We start from the raw sequence: 27,420 nt of genomic DNA, 5'->3' as shown, positions 1-27,420 counted from the left end.
AATGATGGAAAGCAAATTTGTATATCTGAAGTAATCGTAAAAAAAGTAATTGAGAGTCAGTGCAGACGAAATGAGTTTTTCTGTTCAAACAATCGTATCACGACCATTTGTCAGCCAATTTCAATTTTCCTTACACCAATGCAATCCTTAGAGCTTCTAGACTTGTAATATATGCAATAAATAGTAGATTTTCAAAAATTACTATACTTTTTCGAGTTTTTAGGAGATAAGATTTTTACAATGTACGTGGCATACGGCATTGAAATTCTTTGCGACTTGTTAGTTTTACGGCTTGAAAATTACCTGTTTACTCAATAGTTCTACATATTATACATGGATATTATTATATCAAAATGTTTGCACAAACGTGGAGAAACACAATATTGTATGTAAGTTACTTAATAATAGAGTGTGTTAGGACGATTCAGTAAATACGAAGAAGTTCAGAATTTTAAAATATTCGTCATATAACTTCAAATTTGAAGCGATGACCTATACATTTTAATACACCAATCGATTGTAATTGATGGCGGCTACAATTTCTGAAAAAAGACATTTTTATATTTTCTCAAAAAATAGCCAAAGGTACGTAGAAGTACAGAAATTTCATTTAGTTCGCAAATAACGTCGAATTCAAAGCGATGGCCTATACCTTTTTATATACCAATCGATTATAATTGATTTTGGTTACAATTTCTGGAAAAACATTTTTTATATTTTCTCAAAAATAGACAAAAGTACGTAGAACTACAGTAATTTCATTTAGTTGACAAATAACTTCAAGTATTCAAATCTATCACCTAATCGGATCGGGTTCGGGTTTTCAAATTTTAAAATTCTCGGGTCGGGTCGGGTTCGGGTTTTACAAAATTTTCATTCTCGGGTACGGGTCGGGTTCGGGTTTTTAAGTTTTAAAATGTTCGGGCTCGGGTCGGGTTCGGGTTTTTCAAATTTTATAAATTCGGGCTCGGGGCGGGTTCGGGTTTTCAAATTTTGATGCGCTCGGGTTCGGGTCGGGTTCGGGTTCGAAAAAATTGAAACCCGACCATCTCTACTCTCCACCACATTCCCTAATGTGTGTATGGTTGTAGTTGCCGGTTAAATGATGATGGTTTGCCTCTGGATTAGCCTGCTATTATCCACTTTGCGCAGAATCTACCTGCTGTGCTGCTGAACCCATGGTAGTGTGGGGACCGTGGTTGAATGATGAGATGATGCAGGGTTGTAGCATAGGGTGTATCCTTGTAGTTACTAAACAAAATTATTATTTAATTTACAATTTCTATTGTGAAAAATGCTCAGGGATCACGCGGTAAATGTTTCATTTAAGTAAAAATACGGGAAGTTGGGGTATTAGGGCATTTGGTTAAAAAATGTGGTTTCTGGACTAAATGTCAAAAAATCTGATGTTTTTGAATTTCACCGGTAACGAATCTATTTCCATTTTGTTCCTGAGAATTTTTCACAAGTTCAACAATGCACTTTTAATGAAAATTGATTGAAGAATAATAGAAGTATGTGCACGACAAAATGATAAAATTAAAATAAATAAAATGATAAATAAATTGTCCACATTAGAAAACTGCAAAATATGCATGATTCGCAGCATAGACAGCAGACTGGTTATTAAGAATAAGTTTTTGGAGGCCAAATGTCCAAAAACTCCAACATCCCCTATTTTTCGAGAAACAAATATTTACTTTGAAAACTATGAATGTTTTCTTCAAAAAAGGTTTCAACTGAAATTTTTCGAAAGTTACAGCATTTAATATATAATTTCCGCATATTTTCCCATAATACCGATGTCAAAAATTTCAAGCGAAGTGAGCGGGGGTCTAAAATTGAAATTTGGCATCTGGCTTACTTTGAAATTTGCCACAGTATTATAGGGGGCCCTTTGAGATTTCAAAAAGGAGTGCTTTTTGCAATTTCTCAATTGTATTTTATTTAGAAACAAAACAAGGACTGGTATATGCAATAACTAACATATTTTTATATTCTTAAAACAAGAAAAAAATGGCCATTTTACAGGAAAAAGTTGTATTTAGCAAACCAACTCCTTCAAAATTCATTAGAACAAAAAAAACAGGCGTATTGTCAAAAAAACGTATCAAAACATATCTTAAATTACGTCCCCAGGCACTGGTCCAGATGTTGATTAATCAGCTCGAAATCCACCTTACGGCGGCAGATGGGACACTCGCATTCCTCCCCGACCGAAGTCAAGTCAATCTCATTTCCGTCATCCAGTAGTTGCATCTCAACCGATTCGTTCGCTTTCTGGCTGGTCGGCTGACTAATATCTCCTTCGGATGCTTCCTCCTCTTCCATGGCTGCGAGTGCTTTAACAATCTCCGACTCGCTGTAACCGCACTGCAGCAGAATTTTTCGTTGTTCCTCGCGTACTTGCAATTCTTTGCCACTCGATTTCGAACCACTCTCGGCTTTGGAGGTAGATGGTTTATTCGGATCAAATGGTTTGCGAATCGCTTCCTGGACATCATCGTCTCCCGGTAGAACACAGTAACATAGCTCCAGATGAGCGGCCAACTGAGATCGCTTCATTCTCGTTGAACACATTGGACATGCAACGATTTCGTCTTCCTCTCGATCTGCCCGGCCTCCCCCATTGGTCCGATTAAATTCGTCGATCAACGAGTCTTGCTCACTAAACAGCTCATCTATCACAGACGTATCCGTTAGGGATCCATCGAGGTTAACCAGTTCCGAGGCGGCGGCGTCATCATCATCGTACTCGTCATCAATTAGAATAATTTCTTCCATATCATCATTCGCAAACGAGTCAAGAATTTCTTTCTTAATGGAATCCTGTCTCTCTTGCTTGATTCGGTCTACGTCAATCTGTTGGATTATATAGTCTTCCCCGTCATCCTCCGCAAGATCGATAATTCCCGGTTCCGTTTTGATAACAATGTCCTGTCGCGGTTTCTTTTCTCGTGGCGGAAATTGATCCAACAAACGACTATTCCTTGAACCGCCCGGTTGCCCAGCTCTACTTGGACCACCGAGGCTGTTACCCGTGCCGGTAAATAATGCAATCGGTGATCTCCTATTTGGACTAGAATTTGGGTCATTGTCAGAGAGATCTTTGAATTGTTTTACGTTCCTAAGATTTCCACCCGGGGCAACAACCGGGGTTGGCGTTTTTGTTACTGGTCGCGTCTCAACCGGTGGCTGTGATTTTTTCGTATTTAAAACCGGTGGCTTCCGAACTACCACGGTCCGACCTCCAGAATTAGCTACCGTTCCCGTGAACGGTTTCTTAAAACCGCTGGGGTTTGTCGATCCTCCTGTTTTTGACGTCGAATCGAAATAGTTTGATATTCTACTATTTTCCGGTATTTTTTTAACGGGACTTTTGTTGATCTTTTTCTCGAAGAGAGTTTTTCCGGTCAGTGCATTCTCTTTGTTGGCGGTAGCTTTCTTCCGTTTGGGTTCTGGTTCCTTAATCTTCAGAAACTCTCCCCCACAGGTTCTTTGATGTTCGGCCCACCAAAAGTCCGAAGGTCCTGGTTTTCGATTTGCAGATCTTTTCACCGTCCCATAGTGTGGTGCACGATTCCGGCAGACTCCATTACATTTCCACCAGTGTGTTTTATATAGGTTTACTTCATCGTGGAATGTGTGATAGACCTACAGAAGAAACGAATCATTATTCATTGAGAAAAGTAATATAACACTTCTTTTCAACTCACGGTTATATTGGTTCCTGCTATCCGATTGATTCCATTCATGATCTTCTTGAAGTTCGGACCATGTCCTCCGTTTCCTTCTCGAATGCCTAGCACGAAGCAGTATGCATGGATCATCTCGTGGAGCAGTGTTTCGATTAGATCTTTTCGGGATCGCAGTTTTAGTAGCGGCTCGCTCAACCGAATGATACAACTCTTACCCAGCCGGTTTGAGCGTTGGTAGCAGATTCCGGCACAACTGTACATCCGTTTACTCCACTCTAGCTGAACGCAAACCAACTTACACTGGAAGAATTTTCGGTCGAAGATTGGGAACAAGATGTGTATGTTCGGTGTTGGGTCCACTACCTCCCAGTCCGGGTGGACCAGGTTCTGGGTGCTGTTCAGGTAATCAGAGGAGCTCATCTTGCAGCGGCAGTCATGGTATGTTGGGCAGCTGGTGGAAAATTATTCAAAACAACGAATATTTTTAAACTGCCTCGATGGTGTACTTGAAGTGAACAACTGGCAGTCGAAGTTGTTTTTGTAGGTAGTCAGGGTGGCCAGATTTAATTTGTGAATATCGGTAGATAATTAAGTTTATTATTCTGGTTACAAAAACGTAATGTTGACTTGCAACTTGCGAAATACATGAATCACAGTAATAACAGATATTTTTAATTTTGGAATACACCAATCACCCCAAATGGACGTTATTAAAAATCTGTAATATTTGGTAAAAATACAAAAAAAAAATTGGTATTTAGCGTATTTAGTCTTGACAGAGATGCCAGGTACTTTTTTCAAATGTCTGCGATAATAATTTTAAAAGTCTGGGAAGAACAAAAATGTCAGGAAAGCTAGTGTAACCAAAAGCCTTTATATTCAAAAATCTGCAAATATCTGCAACAAAACTAAAAAATCTGCAAATATCTGCAACCAAACTAGAAAATCTGCAAATATCTGCGTCATCGAAAAAATCTGCAGCTTAAATTTAAAGTCTGCGAATTTGCAGATTTGTCTGCAAATCTGGCATCTCTGAGTCTTGACGCTTGTGACCTTGGCTTTGACTCTGGTGTTTGAATATTGGTAACCAAGCTCAAAATCGGAAAACATGTTGATAAATCGGAAGGTCGGGCAGCCCTTGTTTTTGTACTAATTTTATTGAGGGCCCAGTAAAAAAAAAATCATACACCCGAAGAGTTTTTTGTGGGATCAGAGACGATGGTATAAATACAAAGACGCGCGGAGATAATAAAAACCGGTTAAGCGAAGCGGTTCTTCCTCATTTACCTTTCAAGCCGGGTTTTTTTCTTTGTTGTGTCACTTGCGAACGGCTAAGACCGCTCACGGTCCATCTCGCCAATGCCAGGTTCACTGGTGTGTTGATCCTGGTTTAAACGTTAAGCGAAGGTGAAGAAATCGGTCCTTCCTTTTTGTTCGACTCCGCAAAATTAGAAAAATATAATGTGAATTTATCGTTACTTGAACTCTTTTTGAATGAATATTGATCTTTAGCCGGAATCGAGATGGGAGAATGAAAGAATATTTTCAATTTAAAATTAAATGTTAACCGAAAACGGAACAATTATTTTTTACTTTTCGCTCCACACATAGCGAAGAGTACAGACCTTGGGGCAGATCACACTAGGAATGTATAACAAATTTGCATCAAATTAGAAGAAATGCATTTGGTTTCCATTTTTACATAAACTCCCTCGCAGAAAAGTTTGTTTAACAAATGTCCTACGATGATCCAATTTGTTCGACGTTTTAGTTGAATGTTGGGCTAGTTTTTTATATGGTTTTAGCGTCTTGCACGCAACACAAAATATACCATGGGTTTATATTCTGATGACAAGAAATACATTCAATTTCGCTGATTTTTTATCATCTGATCTTGTTGATCCTAATGAAATATTAAATATTGAAAGATTAAATTTAAATCGGGTACTAGAAATGATTCGGAAAGGAATTTAAACCTACTATTGATACCTCAACCAGTGAGTCAAAATGCGTAAACAGCACTCATTATTAGAAATAAACTAGTATCCATTTTTTAATGGTTCAAAGTTTTTATACAGTCGTGATTCGCTGGTTGGTCAGAGGACCACTTTTTAGTTGAACCACAGATAACAGACGTTTAGGCTAGAACAAAATTTCTTCAAAAACCTGTGTAAACTTTCAAATTGATATACGTTGAAAATCCGTGTTTCACTATTGCCATCTGTGCAACTGTTTGCTACACGTGTTTGACAGCTGCACTCTAACTGCATTGTAGTGATCACTGCGCCATCTGCAAACGTTTGCCAAACATGTTTCAGATGTCTGATTTATTCGGAATTTCAGCAGCGGGTATTTCCACACGATTCAAATCGAGCCTAAACGTCTGTTATCTGTGGTTGAACCTTCGCTAATTGAACAATTGTCCAACTAAAAAACATCTGAACGCCAAAATCGAAGGTCAAATGCAATCTGACAATAGTTAAAGATCTGAGCAGATACATTTACACTACTAACGTCTCCTTCGTAGAGTTTTTGTCATTTGTCAGTCGGTCCAACTAGCGAATCAAATTCGTTAAGGCTACTGTACACCTCGGGAATTTGATCACGGGATTTGGGCCGAGATTTTGTGTAGGATTTTGATCACGGAACTCCGCCGTTATCTCTCCAAACTGTCAAAATAAAAGTTCTGCTGCTTCTAAAAATTACCAGTTGTTTCAGGACACCACAGATTATTGAACGTAACAAAAACATCATTTTTTTCCGTCGGAAACAATTCATGATGAATTGTTTCTGACCAGATTGGAGAATTTTGAAAATCCGTAATGTTTTCCAGAAATAGGAATTCAGGAATCTTGATTTTTGTGCAGGCTTTTTTACTGTCACGGAAACTGAGAATCCATCTCCTATTCGAAATGAATGGGGTGCAAAATCCGGCGATCAAATTCCCAATGTGTACAGTAGCCTTGGACAGAGGCTATGGCTCAACCAGCGAATACACAAGATGCGCTCTAGTTGCTTACTCTGCAAATAGGGAAAAACGGAAGGCGCAAGTCAATTTTTCGATTTTCAACTGCAACCAGAATATATGTTTAGCGCTAGGGGCAGATCACTCTAGGAATGTATTAGAAATTAGAAAAAAAAATGCATTTAATTTCCATTTTTTCATCAACTTTGCACTTCCTCGCACAAAAGTTTCTTTAACAATCGTCCTACGCTGATCCACTTTGTTCGACGTTGTGTTGAATATAGGGCTAGTTTTTTTGTACGGTTTTGACGTCTTACACGCAACGCAAAATACATTGCACGCAACGTAAAATACATTTTGACTTTCTATTTTGATGGAAAGAAATGCATTTAATTTCGCTGATTTTTCAAAATGCATCACATCCTAGGTTTAGCGGGACTTCGATAATGGGTATCTATTAAGAATTTCCGAAAATGGGTAGATTGTGCTCATAAAATAGGTAATGTAATTTTGCAGTGTACTTTAATTTCGACGATTTTTGGTTTGTACTAATAGTATAGCAACCCTGATTTCGTCTACGAGCATCGAAAAGATTCATTTTAGTACAACGAATTTTGTTTTGTTTAATGTTTTGTATTTCATTTATAAAGTACTACGACGCAATAAAAGCCATTAAACTAATTATCGTAAACTGCCTCCGCCGGAAGTGTATTCAACTTTACCACTATAAAAATTCAAATAGATCTTCAGACAGGGAATGTCGTTGTCGAAGACATCCAGTTCCAACGCCGCGAGCGTTTTTATCAGAAATCTGGACAAAGCCATTGATCACAAGGCACTGCATGATATCTTTTCGACGTTCGGGAGCATCCGGCGATGCGAGGTGGTTCGTAACAAGGCCGGCATTTCGAAAGAGTATGGTTTTGTGCATTACACCAATGTCGAATCAGCTAGCGCCTGCATCTCGGCGCTCAATGGCATCGTGCTAATTGAGAAACAGATTAGCGTTGAACGGGTCATGAGTCGCGAGGAACGCCAACGAACTGCCCTTCTCTGCAATGTCCATGTGAAAAATTTCGGAAATGAACTTACTAACGACTCACTGAAGACGATGTTCCAAAAGTACGGAAACATCACAAGTCACCGAATTGTGAAAGGAAAAGACGGCAAAAGTCGAGGTCACGGCTTTGTGGTTTTTACTACCCCTGCGTCGGCCGAGAATGCTATCCGGGAATTAAACGGGAAAAGGTTGAATAGTGGCAAGCTTTTGGAAGTGGGATTGGCGTTGAAGACAGCCACACCGGGGATAGGCATGGACGCCCAGCTCAATACAGAATACAACCGGGGCGTCAACTTGTACGTCTCTAATTTGGACAGGTCCATCAACGCCGATAATCTGCGAGACAAGTTTGCTGCGTTCGGAATAATCAGATCGATTAAAATTGTCTTCAACGAAAACCACTCTGACGGGTTCGGGTTTGTCCGGTTTAGTAGCGCCGAGGAAGCCATCAAAGCCATTTCCGAGATGAACGGGCAAAAACTCGAAGGAACGAACAAAACGTTACGTGTCTCGTTGGCGCAGTGTCAGGGGGATCGCCAAGCAACTTCCCAATGTCTTCAACGTATGGCAGACTTAATATTGCAGAACTCCATCGGACGACACTTGCAGTCCGCTGGTCAAGGTGGATACTATTTTCTTCCGGTCTCACAACAACCACAACCATTTTTTGGTGCGTTTCCTAACCATTTGTTGGCTGGACCGCATGCGAATATCAGCCCAGGGGCTGTGTCAACCCCGACGACAGTCGCCCTGGCGGCAGCTATCGATGTCGCCAACAAAAAAATGCAGATGAAGAAAGCTTGTTTTAAAAAGTAAACTTACAAGAGTTGCATTCAGCCTCGAATCGCCTTAGGGTGGTTTAGGAGTTATTGAAATGAATTTTAAAAGAAGTACATTCGAAGAATAATTAATGAACTACGCAGCAGTAATGGACTAATGTACGCACCTGTTATGTATCGAAATGGAACCACGTGTTGATTTTATATCCTAAGAAATATACGTATAATTACTTTGTTTATAACGCGTTCTGTAATCCGAAAATATTGTTTATTTGCTAGCGATCAAATCAGAAAGGAAAATTCTATTCAGGTGCTAAAAATAGGTGGGTCTTTGGTTCAATGTATCCGCCGGAAAACGCGTAGCGTACTGAGATTCTAGGGAAACCATCTTAGAGTGCTTGGCGGTCACCATAATATTGGCAACGGAGGGTTAAGAACGAGTTCCGTTAGTTTTCGAACTACCCCAGATTATCCCGTTGTTTGACACAAAACATTGCTTTAGTCGTTCGTGAACGCAAACTTAAGAAAAAAAACTGAGAATCCTGTTCGTGCGAGAAGTAATACAAAATTCAGAGGGCTTCCCATAAATTTAAAAAAAAAATTAATTCGGATGTTTGGCAGTTCTCTTTTACTACATACAACTATACATACGAGCAATACAATCCATATGTCAAATATGTTTAATTAAAACAGTGTATTTTTCATTAAAATACTATCAAGTTCAACGTATTCATTAAGGTTGAAAATTCAAATCGTGTCTTACAGCAAAACAATTAAGGAGCAGATGATGCAGCTTGTCCAATTTCTACCTTGTTTGCAGTTCCAGTTGTGTGTACATCCATGCTCGTAGCGGCGTCCACGAGCTGAATGTGTGCCGGTGTACGAGGGTTTTTACGACCATCAGCAAAAGCCACATGGATGGGTCTTAATCCAACCATACGTCCATTTATCTCAGCAACTGCTTCACTTGCAGCTTCCATCGTGGAGAAACATACAAATCCATATCGTTTGGAATTCTTAGATATAATTTTCAAGGAAGTTATGTCCCCGTATCTCGAAAACGTTTGGTGCAACCAGTTTTCATCTACAGATCTGTCCATATCCTTGATATACAGGTTACAATCTGCTTTAATAGAGGAACTTTTAATCTTAAGATTCGCGGTACGCAATGCTAGTTCTTTTTCCGGATCCCCTGCCTGCTGGATGCAGCTAACCTGCAATAGCATGCCATTATTCAGCTTTTTTTTGTTTAGTGCTCGAGCTGCACCCGCGGCAGAATTAGGATCAAGAAAAGACACCGTTCCGAATCCAACGCCTTTTCCGTTCTTAGCCGATATTACGTCAACGCTGATAATTGTGCCGTACTTTTCGAACATTTTTTCTAGAGATAATTCATCCAATTCGCTTCCATAATTAGTTACGTAGACCGTGGGGAACTTGGCATATTGATCGAATCTTTCGACCGTCATGTTTTTACCGTTTAACAGGATACCATCCAGTCTCTGTACGCAATTATCGGCTTCATTTTGATTTTTAAATATAATGTAGCCGTATCCTTTGGAGTTTCCTTTATCATCTTCGACAATATTCATGTTTTCGATATCTCCAGACGCAGAGCAAATGTCGTACAAAGTCTTTCTGTCGATATTCTTTTCTATGTTCCGCAAAAATACTCCAGCTTTGCCGGTATTGCGTATTTTGTCTTCGTTCGATGAACGCATTGCTAAGATGTACGGTATATTGTATTGGTTCAGAGCATACGATTGATGAGAATATAGTACCTTATGTATTGAAGATTGTCCAAGAAAGTTTTTCGATTTTGTAAATTATTAAATTTAATTATTTAATCATAAAAAATATCCGAAATTCAAATTCTTGTATTATACTTATAACGGCTTTTTCTTATTTGCTCGAATGAAAACTCGTCGAAATTGATATTTTACAATATCTCGCGTTCATAACTACCCAGTTAAGCTCAGCCGGAAATGAACCGGAATTCTGGCTGGTTCCAGTTCGTATTCCGGCTCCAGTGACACAACCGATTCTAGTTAGAATCGGTTGTGTCACTGGAGCCCGTGTACGAACTGGAACCAGCCAGAATTCCAGTTCATTTCCGGCTGAACTTTACTGGGTAAAAGGGCCAACTCGAGGAAAACATTTCAAATGGGCCGATAAACAAAACGTAAACAATTTCGGTTACTACTTCAAATGGACACTAACAAAGCTTTATACATACCATAAATAAGCCGATTCTGAAGCCTCCCTCTAAGAACGGTTGGTTTCAAAATCGTCCAATGAAGGACATTCGTTGGACCAATTTTGACATCGTCCAAATAACCGTTCAACGAACGTCCATCGTTGGACCCGTGTTGAACGATTTTGAAACAATTTTTTGGACGTCTCAGTGGGCTAGCTGTTGGAGAAATAATAGATTATCAAAAAGGCAAAAAAGCAACATAACTTGTTTTGCTTATGTTTCCTTTCACTTTCCCTCAAAAATTAACGGTTCATATACACCAAACAACAAAACGGAAAAAATTTCTTATGGGCCCTTTTCTTAAGAGGTTATATATGTTGAGATGCGGAAAAAAAGGGAAAAGTTTGAATTTTTATAAAGGTGTGTAGCCATACATATATATATATATATATATATATATATATATATATATATATATATATATATATATATATATATATATATATATATATATATATATATATATATATATATATATATATATATATATATATATATATATATATATATATATATATATATATATATATATATATATATATATATATATATATATATATATATATATATATATATATATATATATATATATATATATATATATATATATATATATAGGATGGGTTTTCAAAAGGTCGTAAGCGACAAAAGTAAACAAACTGAGCTATCTATGTTATATAACTCTTCTATTAAATTTCTATCATATGACTCGAACGGAATTCTCAAGACACAGTTTTTATGTAAATGATTAAATAAATAAAAAAACGCCGTATGCGTATTAACTATCAAATTATTTCAAATAGCGTATACGTCCTTTTGGTTTCACACGGTCGTAAATACATCAGCATTGGACTTGCTAGAATGTGGAGATACGCGTGTAGTCAAAGGACGTAAGTAACATTTATTTGATTATTTTTGCATATGTAGATACGCTTACAGTGAAGCGACCTATGTACAATTTTTTTCCATTATTTTGTAACTTTACATAGGACCTTTGAAAATCAATAATTTCTGTAATTTTCTCTCGAATATTATTTCTTCTCGTATTGTAGCGAATAGTGACGAATCAAAACATTAGATCTTTGTGCACCCAATTTTCTCTTCTCCGGACTCTTCTAATAGACCTCTATCCCAAGCATGTTTGCGTCACTTGCTTAAAGAATGTTGATTGTCTCTGATGGGATATATTGGCGTGAAAGCAACATTTAGTGATAAAAATGGACACAAATAACGGATTTCAACCGCTACTAAGTATGTATTTTATGAAAACAGTTAGGAGTAGTAGCTAAGTTATTTTTTGTAGATGCAGCAGAACTTATGCAGGACGAGGAGGCAACCAACCGAACGTCCCTTGATTTGTCATTTAATCATGTTGTTTCATCTACACCGCTTCGTCAGCATCTACCACAAGGTTTTGTGATGAGTGATTGCACGAGAACTAACAATACGTCATTAGTGGTCCATACCATGGATCAAGAGCTTCTTCGAACTCCTTGTATTAGCAGCGGTACTCAAAATTGCAAAGGCATGAATCAAATCAAACCATTCCTGTCATAGATCAGGAAAACGACTTACTAGTAAGTCACCAGGCATATGATTCGGTTCTACTAGTTCGAACTATGGATTCCGGATCTTGGGAACTCACAACGCCCGTTCTGTTGAATCAACGATTAATGACCGCGGAATGACTACCTTGCCATGGGCAAAGAGTCGTCTATTCCAGTACAATCGGTCTATGACTTCGGAAACTGCCAGCGTAATGAAACACTGAGTTTTTCAGACAGCTCGACGAAATCGTTTTGGTGGTCGATCAAACAAGGGTTCACTGGATTCTAATTTGGATCGGTCAATAAATATTCGGCCCTTTCATGACGTAACGAATCGGAATGAGTCTACTACTAGGATCAAAGGTTCTGCGACAGGTCATCAGACTCATCACTATGGAATAGGCTATCGAATATGCGTCGACGGCTTCCTTCTGGCGAATTATTGCATCCTCAAATGAATCTATCTGTGCAGCCAGTTGAAGGTACTCCTACGTACACTGAATGTACTGAGGCTGCCGCACAAATCGGAGATGAAATTACCACTGTCGAGGAAGAACCTCAACGCAATGAAAGTGAGCGCAGAAGAAATAATGAGGATTCGGATAATACTGAGACTGATGAAAGTATGAGTATACGTACAATGCTGTTTAGAATCCATTAAATAATTATTTTATTTCTAGGTATATCTGATGCAGCAAACAGCGCAAACGGTACTATATTCAACGACGATTCGGTGAAGGATCCAAACTGGGTGCTTTCCAACACCAATATTGATAATGAGGATGCAGATGACGAAGGTGACTCAACTTTTCTTAATAACTTATCGATTTATGAATACTACGAAAAATTCAAATCCAACTGTAATGAAGACCAATCGGATAATGGAACCGTTGAATATCAACCGAGTCAATCTACAATAAAAACACCTAGTTCTGTGCAATCCACTATGGATAGGGGTAATTATAAATTTCAATATTTTAATGGAAACATAACCGGTCTAATTACCGGAAGATATATAGACCCAAAAATGTTCCATATGCTGAACGGAACAGCGCTAGAGACCACCCGTGCTACATTTTAGATTTATCCGATGGATTTCCATGTGAACATTCTCAATAGATACACCGGATGAGATTATTCGCATGGAAATGCATTCAATTAATAAAAAAACTTAGCACAGTGTAGTAACCATATCGTCTAAGAGGACATCTACTTCATCCCTATGCTATATTATTGCACGCTGCACTAAAAAAAGATTGATCATTCCATTATTTTCTTTTTCTACGATTAGTTGAAGCAGCAACCGGAGGCATGGATGTACACTGCATTGATGATCTAGCTAAAGATACGCTTGATGTCGCTAAACGTAAAGTAAATCTATCTAAACTTAATAGGACAGCGAAAGAAAAAGGACTACAGTACATTAGGAAAGACGGCACTGTTGTTCCGGCACGTAGTGTAAAACCACCATGCAAGTGCAACATGGAATGTTTTTCGAAATACACTGAAGCTGTACGCAAAGAAATATTGACCAATTTTCTACGATTGAAAAACTCGGGACAAAATCAGTTCCTTGCAACTCATATGATTGTGAAACAAACAGCGCGGATAAGAGTAAGTCGACTGGTATAGAAAATTGTTTTTAAAATAAAACCATATATTTTTTCAGGTGGTAAACTCCCGTAGGACTTATAGTCGTGTTTACAAACTGCCTGCTGTCAACGGCACCACAACAGTCTGTAAAGTTATGTTCATGAACACGTTCGACATAAAGGATAGAAAACTTCGCTGCTTAGCTGATAAAATAATTCAGGGTAATGGAGTTGCTCGAGATGATGGCCGCGCGAACAACACTAGCCGAAAGAAGTTATGTTTTCAAAACGACGTATTGACAATTTGCTCGAACAGAGAAAAATGAGTTTGAAGTATTGCAGTCAGACTTTTAATTCCTATTTAGGAACTAAACATTTTCAAATAACAAAAAATAGTTAAAGACCTTGTTAGTTTCTCTGCTTTGGTGGTGTAATACGGTTGATACGAAATTGTAACGTTTAATGCGATTTTTAAGCAAAACTTGACAATACGACCTTTTGCTGTCAATACGACATTTGGCCAGCTTACGATACGTCCTATGTCATGCGAATATTACACATACATCATAACAAATAGGACTCATTTCTGGACAGCAGAACACATACGACTGTTCAGAAATATAATTTAATCTGTATTGCCTATCCTATGAATTTTAAGACTCTAGCGCGTGAAATTTTTGGCAGCTAGTTTTCCTCGCTCACTAATGCTCATGCAGAATTTTGACAACATATGCCGAAACTATGGTCCTTAAAATCCCGTACCGCAATCAGCAACCAACAACCAACCAATCCATTCGCTTTCACTTTTTTGGTGATCAACATTTTTTGCTTTGCTGATATCCATCTCGGTGTCGACCAAGCCTAAGCTGCATTAAATCATTTCAGTTGACAACGTAGCATAAAGACAGTCATCGTCATGCAAAAGATCGTCCCGAGAATAGTTGATTATATTTAAACTCAACTTCCGGATGCGAATCCGGGGGTTGTAAATCGTCCGTTGCTTCAAACCGTGTTTACCAAGGCTGGAAACGGTTCTGCAATAACATAATATCACATCTTATCTTAGTTTACCCTTTCGTTATAAAATTTTGAAAAATATCTACCTAATCTAGCAGCACCAAATTGCAACCACGAAACAAAACAAACTATCAGATAGGGTACGAGAATACAGAAGGCATATGTATATGTGTAGTGAGGGGAATGCACTGTGCAAATATTTTCCACGCAGGAGTCTTGTTAGGTGCAAAATGCGCAATAATTGTCGAAGTTATTGCAATTTCCGCAAAACGCCTTTTTCAAAGAGGTTTGCCGTGACTACGATTCCAGTCCAACAGCTCATCAGAAAGCATAAAACTATAAAAAAAACATTAGTATATGTACCCACAGAGAACAGACGTCCATCTTCAGCATTCAACTTGTGTAAAATCTCTAACGGTTTCGAAGGTAGTTGGTGTAGCGGATATATAGATGTAATTAAGGAAAAGTAAAACCAGGTGCGCTACTGTCGTCATGTTTTGTGGCTGAGTTCGACAGAATTGACAGCGGTTATTCCTCTGCCCAGTCAAACTAGTTCGGAACCGGTTCGGACTTCCAGCATGAATTCCAGCTCAAATGCATCAACCGATAGATTCGGAATCGGTTGTTTTCTTTGAACAAGATTCCATACTGAATCTATTCAGGATTTCGACCCGGTTCCGGAATGGATTTGACGGATAGTTGGGATAGGTTGGTGTGGCAGCGCTAGTGTTTATCGTATATTAATTCAAATGTTTACACGCGTTTTTTTTTTAAATGTTTTTGTTCGATCATGGATGTCTGTTCTCTGTGATTAGTCTCTGGTTTTACTGTTTTTGTCTCCGCAAGTCTGTGTATAAAGTGTTTGTAAGCTCGGCGCGATTGCCCAGTCATGTACAGCCGGAAAATGAGCCGAAATTCCATGGTTTTAATTCGCATTCCGCCTGCAGTGACACAACCGATTCCCGGTTAAACCATTTGGAATTTGATTCGGAATCCTGAATGGACTCAGCATGGATTCCAGCTCAAATGCAACAACCGATTCCGAAACCGATTGAGTCGGAATCGGTTGTTGCATTTGAGTTGGAATCCATTCTGACTCCATTCAGTAATCCGAACCGGTTCCGGGATGGGTTTGACTGGGTTCTATAGTTAGAATCGGTTGAGTCACTGGAGCCGGAATGCTAACTAAAATGTCGGCTTCTTTCCGGCTGAACTTTACTGTGTGCGTCTTATTTTCTTTTCTCTTAGCATCGCGCCATCTGAGCGCCGACACGTTCTTGGAACTTTCAATTACGCGTGCGTAAAATCTTGGCACGCCTCTGGCAATCGGCTTCCACAATCGCAAGTAAACAACGCAATTAAAACAAATCGAATCCCCCGGATGTGCGTATCCAGAGTTCTACTTTGAACGTAGATTTAAAACTTGGACAGAAAGGATCTGAACGAATTATTTCGGTAGTTATACTGTTTTTACACGATGGCGCGACAGCGTAGCAGTTCGCAATGCAGTTCTAATGCTAGTAGCAGCGTTTTTATTCGGAACCTAGATAAGGAGATGGATGAGGAAACTTTGTCCAACATATGTTCGGTATTTGGGAGAATTAGACGCTGCGAAGTTAACCATCACAAGAAAGCCAGCTCGATAACATTTGGCTTTGTACACTACGATAGTGAAGACTCGGCAAGCGCCTGCATTCAGGCGCTCAACGGAATGCTGTTGATGGATCGGAAGATAACCGTAGACCGAGCCATAGACCCTGAGAAACGATCGAAAGATGATTTGCTCCGTAATTTGTACGTGAAAAACTTTGGTAATGAGCTGACAAACGAGTCGCTGAAGGAACTGTTCGACAAGTTCGGGCCGATCAGCAATTCTGGGGTTGTCAAAGACAAGAACGGTCAAAGCTGCGGTCATGGCTTTGTGGTCTTTCGTAACACAGCTTCTGCTGCTCAGGCTATCCGGGAATTAAATGGATGGAAATTGAGTAGTGGCAAACAGCTGCAGGTGGGATGCGCTGCGAAGATAACCGAAGCTTTTCCAACGGAAGTTCCCGGTCAGGAAGGCATGTCGTTTCGCCGGGGTTTAAATTTATACGTCAATAACCTGGAAAGATGGATCGATGATAAAGGTTTACGCAAAATGTTTGAACCATTCGGAACGGTAATCTCAGCTAGAATCATCCAGGGCAATAATAATTTCTCGAAAGGATACGGTTTCGTCTGTCTTTCTACGGTAGAGCAAGCCGTCTCGGCTATATTAAACATGAACGGGCAGAAGGTTGCCACGAAGACACTGCATGTTTCATTTGCACAATGCAAGAAAGATCGAGAGCCTTTGGCTCAGTGCGTACAGCAGGTAGCGAGAATGGCAGTTCAACCAACTCCGGCGAACCAAATGTATCGACCGCTGGGGTATGGTTCCTTTTCAATGCCACTACAGCCGGCCGGACAGGTGAACATGTGGGCGAATGCGGTCCCGCTTGGACTTTTGGACGATGGCAAACCGAACCAACCAACAGGAAAAAGTTCTACGAAGAAAAAAGACCCAAAGGAGCAGGCTGGAATCGTTCCGGGTAACCCTGGTACGGCTGCTACATAGTAAGAAGTAGAGTTGCACCAGCATTAGAGAATTTGAAGATGTTTTTGAACTTTTTGAATTGAATTTCCTAACGAATTTGAATTTAATAAACTGAAGTTTCCAACTCGATCAAATAATAAACACCTACTTTTTGCCTTTCTCAAAAAAAAAAGATATGCAATCACTCCAAAAATTAACTTTCCAACCGCGAGCCGACGGGCCGAGTGTCACATATCATTCGATTCAGTTCGTCGAGGTCGTAAAATGTCTGTGTATGGCTGAATCGATATGCATAAACTTAGTTCCAAATATACGGTATAACGATCCCATAAGACGCTATTGAATTAATTGGATTAACGGTCCCGAAGTTACAGGTTGAAGAGTGCGGTCACAGCAAATACCCATATAAACTGATAACCCTACGATGTCCGAATTATGTAATACATATTTAAATGAGTTCAACACTATTTGTATTTGCAGATCTAGATCAATAATGACCAATCAAAGTAGCTTTGGCCAACTTTAACGGATCTTGATGCCACCAGGGAACTCGTCAAGTTCCCGAACTAATGTCGCACCTGTTTCCCAGCAACCTCCTAACCAATTTTTACAAATTTAATTTTAAAGGAAATAATACTCTCATTGACGGTTACTGAATTTCATTCAGTACTGACGTTTGGTTCCGGAGTTACCGGTTGGTTATTGCGGTCACATTGGAATTTCTCATGTAAACCCCGTATAGTCGTAGATTAAAAATCTTTTGAAATGAACATCAAATTACTTCGATTCGCAGGCCTAGATCACGGATGGCGAATCATAGATTCTTGGAATATATTGTACAATTTTTACTAATCAAGTCTCAAACGGAAGGTATAATATGCAGTTCGGTGTAGGACCTCCTGTAGGAATTCTCACGCGGAAAGCGGTGAAATTCAGATACATAAGATTTTTTGACCTTTAATCTACAAATCGCATTTTTTTTATTAAGCGCCCTAATACCCCAAATTCCCGTATTTTTCCAGAAATGAAACTTGAGAATTTTACATGTTCAAATAGTTAAAAATCGGAGATTTCAGAGACAAAAAGCCTCAAAACCTCAATTTTCCGTCCTTTCTATTCAGCGAATTACTTCTGAACATGTTTCTTAATTACCCATTCTTGATACCTTCCTCTCCTCATTAGGGGTTTTAAAAACTTACATTCTTTAACTTTGTCTAGTACGATATGACCAACCGCTTGTCTGTCATTCTTAATTCATATTCCCTTTATAATCTCTTCAACAACTCAAAACATTCTTCCCATTTGGTAGCCACTTATGTGCAACTGCTTGGCTTTCATTGAAAAAGCGAAACAAAAACAAACTATAAATTAAAGTCAGCATTATTACTAAAACTAAAATAAACACACAATTTAAATCATTACAATATCTTATAAATCAAACTACATAATACGAAAGCACAGTCTGGTCACCCTAAATGCTCCGAACCTATACTTTCGCGCAGCGGTATAACCGATCGCGTTTCGCTCTCGTTCATCACAGAGCACACCAGAGATGCCAGATTTGCAGACAAGTCTGCAAGTTCGCAGACTTTTAATTTATGCTGCAGATTTTTTGGATGACGCAGATATTTGCAGATTTTCTAGTTTTGTTGCAGATATTTGCAGATTTTTAAGTTTTGTTGCAGATATTTGCAGATTTTTGAATATAAAGTCTTTTGGTTACACTAGCTTTCCTGACATTTTTTGTTCTTCTCAGACTTTTAAAATTATTATTGCAGACATTTGGAAAAGGTACCTGGCATCTCTGGAGCACACACTTCAACTGCTTTTTTTTCTTTCAGTTCATCAGCGATCGCGTACCGGAACGGTTAGATTTCTTGAATTCGCTTCCTTTTTCCGTGTCCGGTAGTTTGAATTGATTTTCAGCGCTTTACCTCACCGCGTTTTTCTTTCTACATCCGAAAGCTTTGTTCGATCCGTGCTTTGACTAGTGCAGTGTGAATTCTTTGAGGTGAAAAAAGTGCCATTCTTGGGCGAAAAAAGTGGCCAGATCGGAAGGTTGATTTTATCCGTTTGGCAATTAGTGCAACAGCAGAGCAAATGTGTTGTGTTTCGAAATCGGGTATAGAACGCTCTCGTAAGAAAATAAGTGCAAATCTCGCGAAAGCCATTTTGGACGCGTAACATGTCCAATCGTGATCGGCTAGCGATGAAAAAGAGTGAAGCGGCACTCATTCGCTGCTGGGTGATCGATTAATCGAATAAGGCATCGATTAGTAGTTTTTGTTGGCCTGTGGAGATCATTGTGGCGTTTGTGATTGCTGTTGCCAGCTGTTAGTACTGGTGAAGAATATCCAGCAGGGCCATACAGCGTTCATATGTTTAAGAAATGAAAGTCGATTAAGTGTTTAAAAGCAGAGATTGTGATAGTGCTAGTGTTTTTGTTATTTTGTGTAAAAAATATACAGGGGGATGTACATCGTTGAAGCAGATCGACTTGCTAGCTGTCACTTCAGGTAAATAGTAAAATCTATTGGCTATCAAACGTGAAACTTACCCACTCGACGCGCCAACTAGATTTCATTATTGGTATCAGTCAAATGAAAGTATTTTCTTGCATTGATGATATAGGATGGTTGTTATATTTTAATTGTTTTGAGATAAACATTACATAGAAAACACTCGTTCTTTCGTTTGACATCAAAACTTTCATTCGAACTCGATATTTTAATGCGGATTATGGAGATCCGGAATTATTTTTCGATTGATCAGGTTAGGTTGGTTGTTTTAGATACGGCAAATGTTTACCTATACATTGTATTTATCAGTGGATAACCTTGATTGTCAACTCTTGCACTTTTTAATTTTAATGATTTTTGCCCACTATCGTGTTCTCTAATGTTATTTCAAACCCTGAGTTTCATTTTAGCACAGAGAACAGACATCCATCTTAAGCATTCAACTTGTGTAAAATCCCTAACGGCTTCGAAGGATTGGGATATCCAAACCAGGTGCGCTACTGTCGTCATGTTTTTGTGGCTTATTTCGACAGAATTGACAGCAGTTATTCCTCTACCCAGTCAAACTAGTCTGGAACCGGTTCGGACTTCCAGCATGAATTCTAGCTCAAATGCATCAACCGATAGAGTCATAATCGGTTGTTTTCTTTGAGCAAGATTCCATACTGAATCCATTCAGGATTTCGAACCGGTTCCGGAATTAAAATTCAAATTAATTCAAATGTTCACACACGTTTTTTAAATATTCTTGTTCGATCATGGATGTCTGTTCTCTGTGATTTTAGTTTGAATTTAAACCGGAAGAACGAATTCTTAGTGATGTAGCAAGAAATTTACCATCTAGATATTTTCCGAGGTGGGAAACATATTTTCTTCATCAATATTACTTTTCATGAGAAGAAATAACCACAGAGAACAGACGTCCATCTTAGGCATTCAACTTGTGTAGAAATTGCCAACTTTTTCGAAGGTTGGGATATATCCACCAGGTTTGATACTGTCGTCATGTTTTTTAATGGCTGAGTTCGACTGAATTGACAGCGGTTATACCTCTACCCAGTCAAACTGTTCCGGAACTGGTTCGGACTTCTGACGGATTCAGTATGGATTTCAGCTCAAATGCATCAACCGATTGAGTCGGAATCGGTTTTTTTCTTTGAGCTAGATTTCATGCTGAATCCATTCAGAGTTTCTAACTGGTTCCGGTATGGATTTGACGGATAGTTGGGATAAGTTGGTGTGGCTTCAACGTATATTCATTCAAAAGTTTGCATAATTTTTATTAACATATTTGTACGATCATGGATGCTTGTTTTCTGTTAAATAACATTTAATTATAATATTGGTTGAGTTTATAAAATTTACTTTTCAATGTGTTTTGATAGACGAAAATAAAAATATCATCATCCCGTGTCGTCTGGCGGTCGACATCCTGCGTTAAACTTCTCAACAGCACGATACTGAATCTCACTGTCCGTTTCACAATGTGTTTGGTAAACATTCGACAATTTGGAGCACATATAGCTCGCTACCAGAGGTTATGATCCGACTCTAGGTTCGCACTGCGGTAGATGCGATGCAAATATTTGGGATGTTGAAGAGTTTTCCGTCGATTAGAGCATGGTTTGTAGTCCGCTGCAAAGATTCCTGACCAAAAGCTAAGATGAAAATTGTGATTTTTGAATTATTAATATATTTTACAAACATAAAAGCATGCTACCAATTTTGACCACATTGAGATCTTGTCAAAATTCATTAAAAAATCTTGAAAGAAGCAACATGAGGTGATTTATTAAGCCACATAGTTTTCTTGTGGTGAATACTAATATAAATGAATCTTGGCCTTGTAACAGTGTGTAGAATGTCCAGTACGATCACTAGTCTGTACATTACATTCCGGCCGCGAACAGCCGTCATAGACACGCTTCAGCTGCGTGTAAGTTGGTAACTTGTCCTCTGGTCTATCTTCGGGATTTCATTTCATTTTTTTCAATTCTACCATACTCGTAATGCTGTACTGATACCATTTAATAATTTGGCCATGGTGGAAAGTTTTGTTATGGAAAACAACATGCAACACGTCGTTGAGCATAAATAGCAGTGTTAGAATTAAGTTACCCGATTAGATTGACCATGAGAAGATTGATGTGCGTCTGCACGATCTATCCCCGCGTGCTACCAATAGATTCATTACAATCGTTCTGTCGGTATACGTAACGGTGGAATTCGTTGAGTTTGAAACCTGGAGAAAATTTTTTTCAGGTATTTCCAACGGCGCTCGTGTCGTGAAAATGCGGGTGACGAAACCTATTCCTTCATACCTGAACTTCAATATGAAATAGAAGGCATATCCAAATCTTGAACCACACTGTGCATATATGAAGAAGAGATTTCTACGTGTTAGCTCTGTTACAAGAAGGCACACTATGGCAAACCACGTGCGAAAATCTCTAACGAAACAACATCAACTGCAAGCAAACCCAACACACAGCCTACCCAACAACAACTAAATCGCAAACAACCGGAGTTGCAGCTCAGCAACCAACGAATGCGGGAACAACAGAACCTACGCACAGCCTGTCCGATCGTTGTGATTCGCCTGCTACTTCCCAATCAGCAGCCAGGACCACCGACAATAAAGTAAATAAAAAAACTTGGTTCCGCAGACCGTGACCCGTAGGTTCCATAAACTATCCAAACCAGATATTCGTGACAACCCGTACAACATTAATAGTGAGGACAGCATGGACGAAAACGGGAATAAGTGATCCCCAAGCAACAACATGTAGGGTGATGAGCCTATTTGCGCCATGTTTCTATTATCACCCTACCCATTTGAAGCCGTTGGTTAGAGCAGTGTCTGCCATCTTTGTTCAACGCATTGAGTCAAATGGTAGCGCAACAATAGGGACACTCGATTCGAGTTTTTAGTGTGCTCAAATACGAGAATTTTACTGTTTTCAATGCATTTGTGTTATTATAACAACGAAGCAAAGCGGTTGATGTCAATTTTTACGCATTCCATTGATTGTAAGGCAAGAAATTACCGAATTAGTGAGGCACCTTGCTTAGTATGGTGAAAATAGGCTTATCACCCCAATGCCGCCAACGGCTCTCCAACAAGAAAGAAGATCTTCACGCGAAGTAACAAATCGCGTACACAAGATCCGTTGGATATACAATAAAAGTCGATTTATTTATTTTTCTTTACACTTTGTAAATATTAAAAAATCCACGGCTCAGGTAAGCTTATGCATTGAACCGTGTCAATAAAACGAAATAAAAAAGTACCTAATCCACGATTAACATGGCTTCACGCCTGGACGTTGAACAGCGGAAAACTTGCCGAATCTAGTATCCTACATAACAGGGAGTATGGAATATCGCGCTCAAGCTATTAATTCCAACCTATCATATAACAATCGAGAAAATAGATAAATTTGAAATCAACGGTGAGTTTAGCAGCTGTTTCGATCCTAGCTCTCAGATCGAGAGATAACGGTTGTCATAGTCAATGGAGAATGCCAGGTATATCGCAGGGAAGCATCTTGAGACCGTTGATGTTTTTGCTTGATTTCAATGATATGTATTTAGTGTTGGAAATTCCCTCGCCGGTCCTGCACAGAAGATCTCAAAATATTTCATCTTATCCGCTCAATTCAGGATTACCGATTTCTCCACCAACAGCATGAACAGCATGTGTGTAAATCCGAAAAAGTGCACGGTGATCGCATTGTCACAACAGACTTTCTGGTAGAGCTGTTCCTCCCAAACCCACAGAACTTTGTTATTGCCGAAGCTCTGCCTGCCAGGCCCCACAACTTTATAACTGCCGAAAACCTGTGGAGAAGGCACAGTTGATTGAGAGGTACCGGGGGAGGCAGTCCCCTTTCGACTGTCCTGAGTTTTTACACGTCTGATATGGTCACCCTATGCTTATCAAGTGTAATATAAAATGTAATAGACAGTTCCACAGTGATAAATTGAACGTAACAAGGTATTTAATCATTGTTTGTATGGATGAGAAAGGGACAATTACACCACAAGGTAGATCCAAAAAGGTTTTTAAATTCTGATCTGTCATATTTTACGAATTCTAAACAAGCTCAAATTGGATGTTTTTTTTATGGGAAGCTAGCGATCGAAATTTTTTTTTTGGTGTGCTGTATTCAACGATTCCCATTCAACCAATCACATAGGGGAGTGCGGAGTATGATAGAATCCAGGTAATATGACAATCTTAGATATTTGCTTCTTTAACGACGATGGTTAAGCGGTTCCTCACAGAAGCTTCTACCAGTTGTCCCATAAGAGAGCACCGCGAGAGTAAGTACGCCTACCTACGGTCGGAAAAGTCTCAAGGAAATAAAAGCCGGGAGTGCGGTTTGAATCAATCGTTTCGTAGCCTCGGACACATTCGGACGTGAGCCACGTTACGTCCATGTGGTCTGCCGATTTTCCAGCACCTATACGGACAGTTCGGACTTTGATCAATTAAAGTTGTGTTAATCGTGGGTCTTATTCGTGAGATACAGGTTAGAAAGGAAGAACAAATCAATATTGAAGAAGGATAGAACAGCTTTATTAGGGACAGGATTTCCCCCAAGGAAACCTATTCCAAGATTGTGCTAAGAACAGGGGCGTATAGTGTTAGTGCACAGCAAAAGTGTGAGAGAAGGTTTCTGTTTACCTTCAAAAGAAATTAAGTGGGGATTACAACTGAAGCAGTGCAAAAGAACTAGTTTTTTCATTTCACTTCTTTTCCTCTTCAATGATGTTATTCATTAGATTTTGCCAATTTCTGAACGCAACCTTACGCGGGAGTGTAGAAAATGAGGACAAGTTCCTCTCTGCTGTGGGTGGTGAAAAATGAGAAGCATCCCTTTGCTGCTGCATCCCGTTCGTGATTACATGTGTGCATTCAGGAGAAGAGTTTTGTTTCTCTCTCTCTTTGACTACTGAACTTTGAGGGAGAGTTTCGCCTGCAATATTCACCACGGTGGGTGGTTATGCTACACCCTACAGCAGCTCGCACGGTGTGTCAGCTGCGTATTTGACACAGGGTTGGGGGAAACGGTGGCCATCTTGGATGGAAAAGGAAGTTCGCTCCCGCTCTTACTTGCTTGAGCTCCCTGCTGAACTGTAGCTGAACGTGAAAGTTGTTTCGCATGTATGGTGGGTACCGCTCGTTTCGCTGTACAAGTGGAAATGGGAAAAAATCGGGACTCGTCTCTCCGTCCGTCGGCAGTGCAACGCGGGAGTGCTTTTTCGTGCGTCCCATTTCGGGTGGACTGAACGTGTTTCGGTTCAATTTTCAGTTAGCAGCAGGGAAAAAGGAAGTTTCGTGTCGTGAGAAAAGAGATCAATCCTGAAGTGCTCCAGTCCAGTGTTGTGTGAGATGAGCGCGAGATAGTTTCGATTTTTAGTGGGTGAAAACGACTTGCAGATCAGTTGTGCAGTTTTGGGGGAAAATTCGTTGGTTTGTGCTACTGCCAGAAAGTGAAGTTGAATTTTTTCTTCCTATTCCGTGTTGTAAGTCCGGTTCCAGCAATGGGGAGATGTAAAGTGCTAGAAAAACGCCCTTTTCCAGGAAATTGGCTACAAGAGAACATTATTTTGTGTCCGAGTTAAGATCAGACAAAATTTTCTACCAAAAAAGAAGCAGGACGACTAAGCTTGTCCGGTACTGGTGTTTTGTGATAGGACGTATGTGACCGCAAACAATCATTTCTTACGCTAAACTACTTTCGGCATTTGTGACAATTGGATTGATAGTAAAAGAGTAGATTTTTTTTTCAAATTTTCATAGACATAGCAAAGTAATCTGAAAAAATGAATATCGATCGCTTTTCCCGTTCGTGGGGAGAATCGCCGTGAAAAGCCGAGCTGGGTTCACGAGCGTACACGAAGAAGAGATGACACCACGACAGTCACATCCAGAGGTCGATGACGGAAGACTACTTCTATACAGACACCAGCAGGGCAGTAGTGTGACACATACGCATAACGAAGCAGGCCACCCTTTCCTGCTGGCAGAGAGTGGGAGTGAGCGCGTGCTCAGTGGTGAATATTTTTGAACACCACCACTTACAATGTTGGCTTTCACGCACAGCTTTCCCTGTGCATAGTTTTTCTCATCCCTTTTGAATACAATTTTTGTGAGTATGTACAGAAACATGCCAGGGCTTTTCGGTCACACGATAGTGCAGCGCACCCACACATTTATTCCGAGAGCGAGAAAAATTCGAAGTAATGTCGTGACTGATAAGAACCGATGTCACGTGTGTGCGAGCATTTTACCTGCATCGATGGTATAGCAGAACCCATAGAGATGCTTTTGCTGATGAATTCCGATGCACATTTTATACGTTGGGCAAGGGGAGAATTGTTCAGTCTGCTTTGCCATGCGAAAGCTGATCAAGTGACTGAAATCCGTAACCACGTTCAATTTCAATGTCTACTGGGTTGATGTCTTCCACGTCTGACACTTCTGGTAATGGAATGTCAAAATGTCACCAGCATTCAGCTTCCAATTTGGTTTCTCTTGTCAAGCAGTCCAACTTAAATAGCTTTTGTTCTGTATCTTTCCCCGATGTTGTAAAGAATAAAGAACAAAACAGCATAGGTAAAGGGAATGACTTCTTTTTGTTGTGACAATGGTTTACGTAATAAATTGAAAAGTAGGACAATTTAAACCAGATCCATCTCGTACACAGACCTAACAGAGCTCTTTGCAAACGAAAGGAAATTGAATTAGAATTCATTACCGCACAATGATGAAAGCGTAGACGATGAAGACTGTACGAAGCAAGTGAAAACTAGTGATTGCTAATCAAGATCGTGGAAAGGGTGGAAAATGTCTCCAATGGACCCGGCTGCGGGAAAGGACAACAGCGTGTCTATTCTGTTGAAGGCAGTTGCAACCGCAGGAGGAGCCGCTGCCAATGAATCTCGTATGTGTTAACGCGTTGGAGGTGGAGGAGCAGCAGCAGCAGCAACAACAACGACAACAACGTCAGCAACCGGATACACGGTGTTGCCGTGCAGCAAGGAACTTTCTACGGCGGACGACGGCTACCGGGGGTCACGGTGCGTCATAGCACGGCCGATTCTCTGCTAGCAACAGTCCGAAGCTAGTCGTTACCCGAGCCCGACGTAGACTAATGCAGTGGAGGAAGTTTGCACGGCTGAAAACGACTGGTACTGGACATTCGCGTACGCGGAGAATGCTTTGCTGTGGACGCAGAAAGGTAAGTGCTTATTCCAGGGTACCTAACCTTCTTTATTAGTCAATAATATGAAAAAAAAAAAAAATTACGGATATAAGGGTGGGAAACACAACAGTGGAAGTAGGCCATGCACGACGTGTGTCAAGATGTATGTTACGCCGTGGTAAGGGTTTGGTTGT

At 39.7% G+C, this 27,420-nt stretch overlaps 5 protein-coding genes across 15 annotated transcripts in view; 3 read left to right on the top strand and 2 right to left on the bottom strand.

Moving 5' to 3' along the window:
- Positions 1–1,971: 1,971 nt before the first annotated feature.
- Positions 1,972–4,339, bottom strand: LOC131676811 (uncharacterized). Its single transcript, XM_058956151.1, has 2 exons — positions 3,717–4,339; positions 1,972–3,654 (listed from the first exon to the last, which is right to left on the bottom strand). The coding sequence occupies exons 1-2, from the start codon at positions 4,116–4,118 to the stop codon at positions 2,128–2,130; spliced, it is 1,929 nt and encodes a 642-aa protein (XP_058812134.1). The 5' UTR covers positions 4,119–4,339; the 3' UTR covers positions 1,972–2,127.
- A 2,993-nt stretch (positions 4,340–7,332) lies between these two features.
- LOC131676247 (polyadenylate-binding protein 1A-like) lies at positions 7,333–8,685 on the top strand. The gene has a single exon (XM_058955368.1). The coding sequence runs from the start codon at positions 7,421–7,423 to the stop codon at positions 8,537–8,539; it is 1,119 nt and encodes a 372-aa protein (XP_058811351.1). The 5' UTR covers positions 7,333–7,420; the 3' UTR covers positions 8,540–8,685.
- Positions 8,686–9,270: 585 nt separating this feature from the next.
- Positions 9,271–10,223, bottom strand: LOC131693469 (polyadenylate-binding protein-like). The gene has a single exon (XM_058981307.1). The coding sequence runs from the start codon at positions 10,221–10,223 to the stop codon at positions 9,276–9,278; it is 948 nt and encodes a 315-aa protein (XP_058837290.1). The 3' UTR covers positions 9,271–9,275.
- Positions 10,224–16,392: 6,169 nt separating this feature from the next.
- On the top strand, positions 16,393–17,514 carry LOC131693461 (polyadenylate-binding protein 1-like). The gene has a single exon (XM_058981297.1). It carries the CDS (start codon positions 16,393–16,395, stop codon positions 17,512–17,514), a length of 1,122 nt encoding a protein of 373 aa, XP_058837280.1.
- A 6,902-nt stretch (positions 17,515–24,416) lies between these two features.
- The window catches only part of LOC131676810 (rho GTPase-activating protein 100F), a 126,295-nt gene continuing 123,291 nt past the window's right edge, over positions 24,417–27,420 (top strand). For 2 of the 11 annotated variants that reach the window (XM_058956147.1, XM_058956137.1), the window contains exons 1-2: positions 25,270–25,544; positions 26,729–27,262. In XM_058956147.1, the coding sequence (XP_058812130.1) occupies positions 27,176–27,262 (87 nt within the window). In that variant the 5' untranslated portion in view covers positions 25,270–25,544; positions 26,729–27,175. Of the gene's footprint in view, positions 24,548–25,268; positions 25,545–26,615; positions 27,263–27,420 lie in introns of those variants that run through there. The other 9 variants (XM_058956145.1, XM_058956144.1, XM_058956150.1 and 6 more) reach the window with 9 other exon arrangements.

Source organism: Topomyia yanbarensis, chromosome 1 (assembly GCF_030247195.1).
Source record: "Topomyia yanbarensis strain Yona2022 chromosome 1, ASM3024719v1, whole genome shotgun sequence".
NCBI lineage: Eukaryota > Metazoa > Arthropoda > Insecta > Diptera > Culicidae > Topomyia > Topomyia yanbarensis.
The sequence above is the reverse complement of the archived record's forward strand: the minus strand, read 5'-3'. Positions and strand labels throughout refer to the sequence as shown.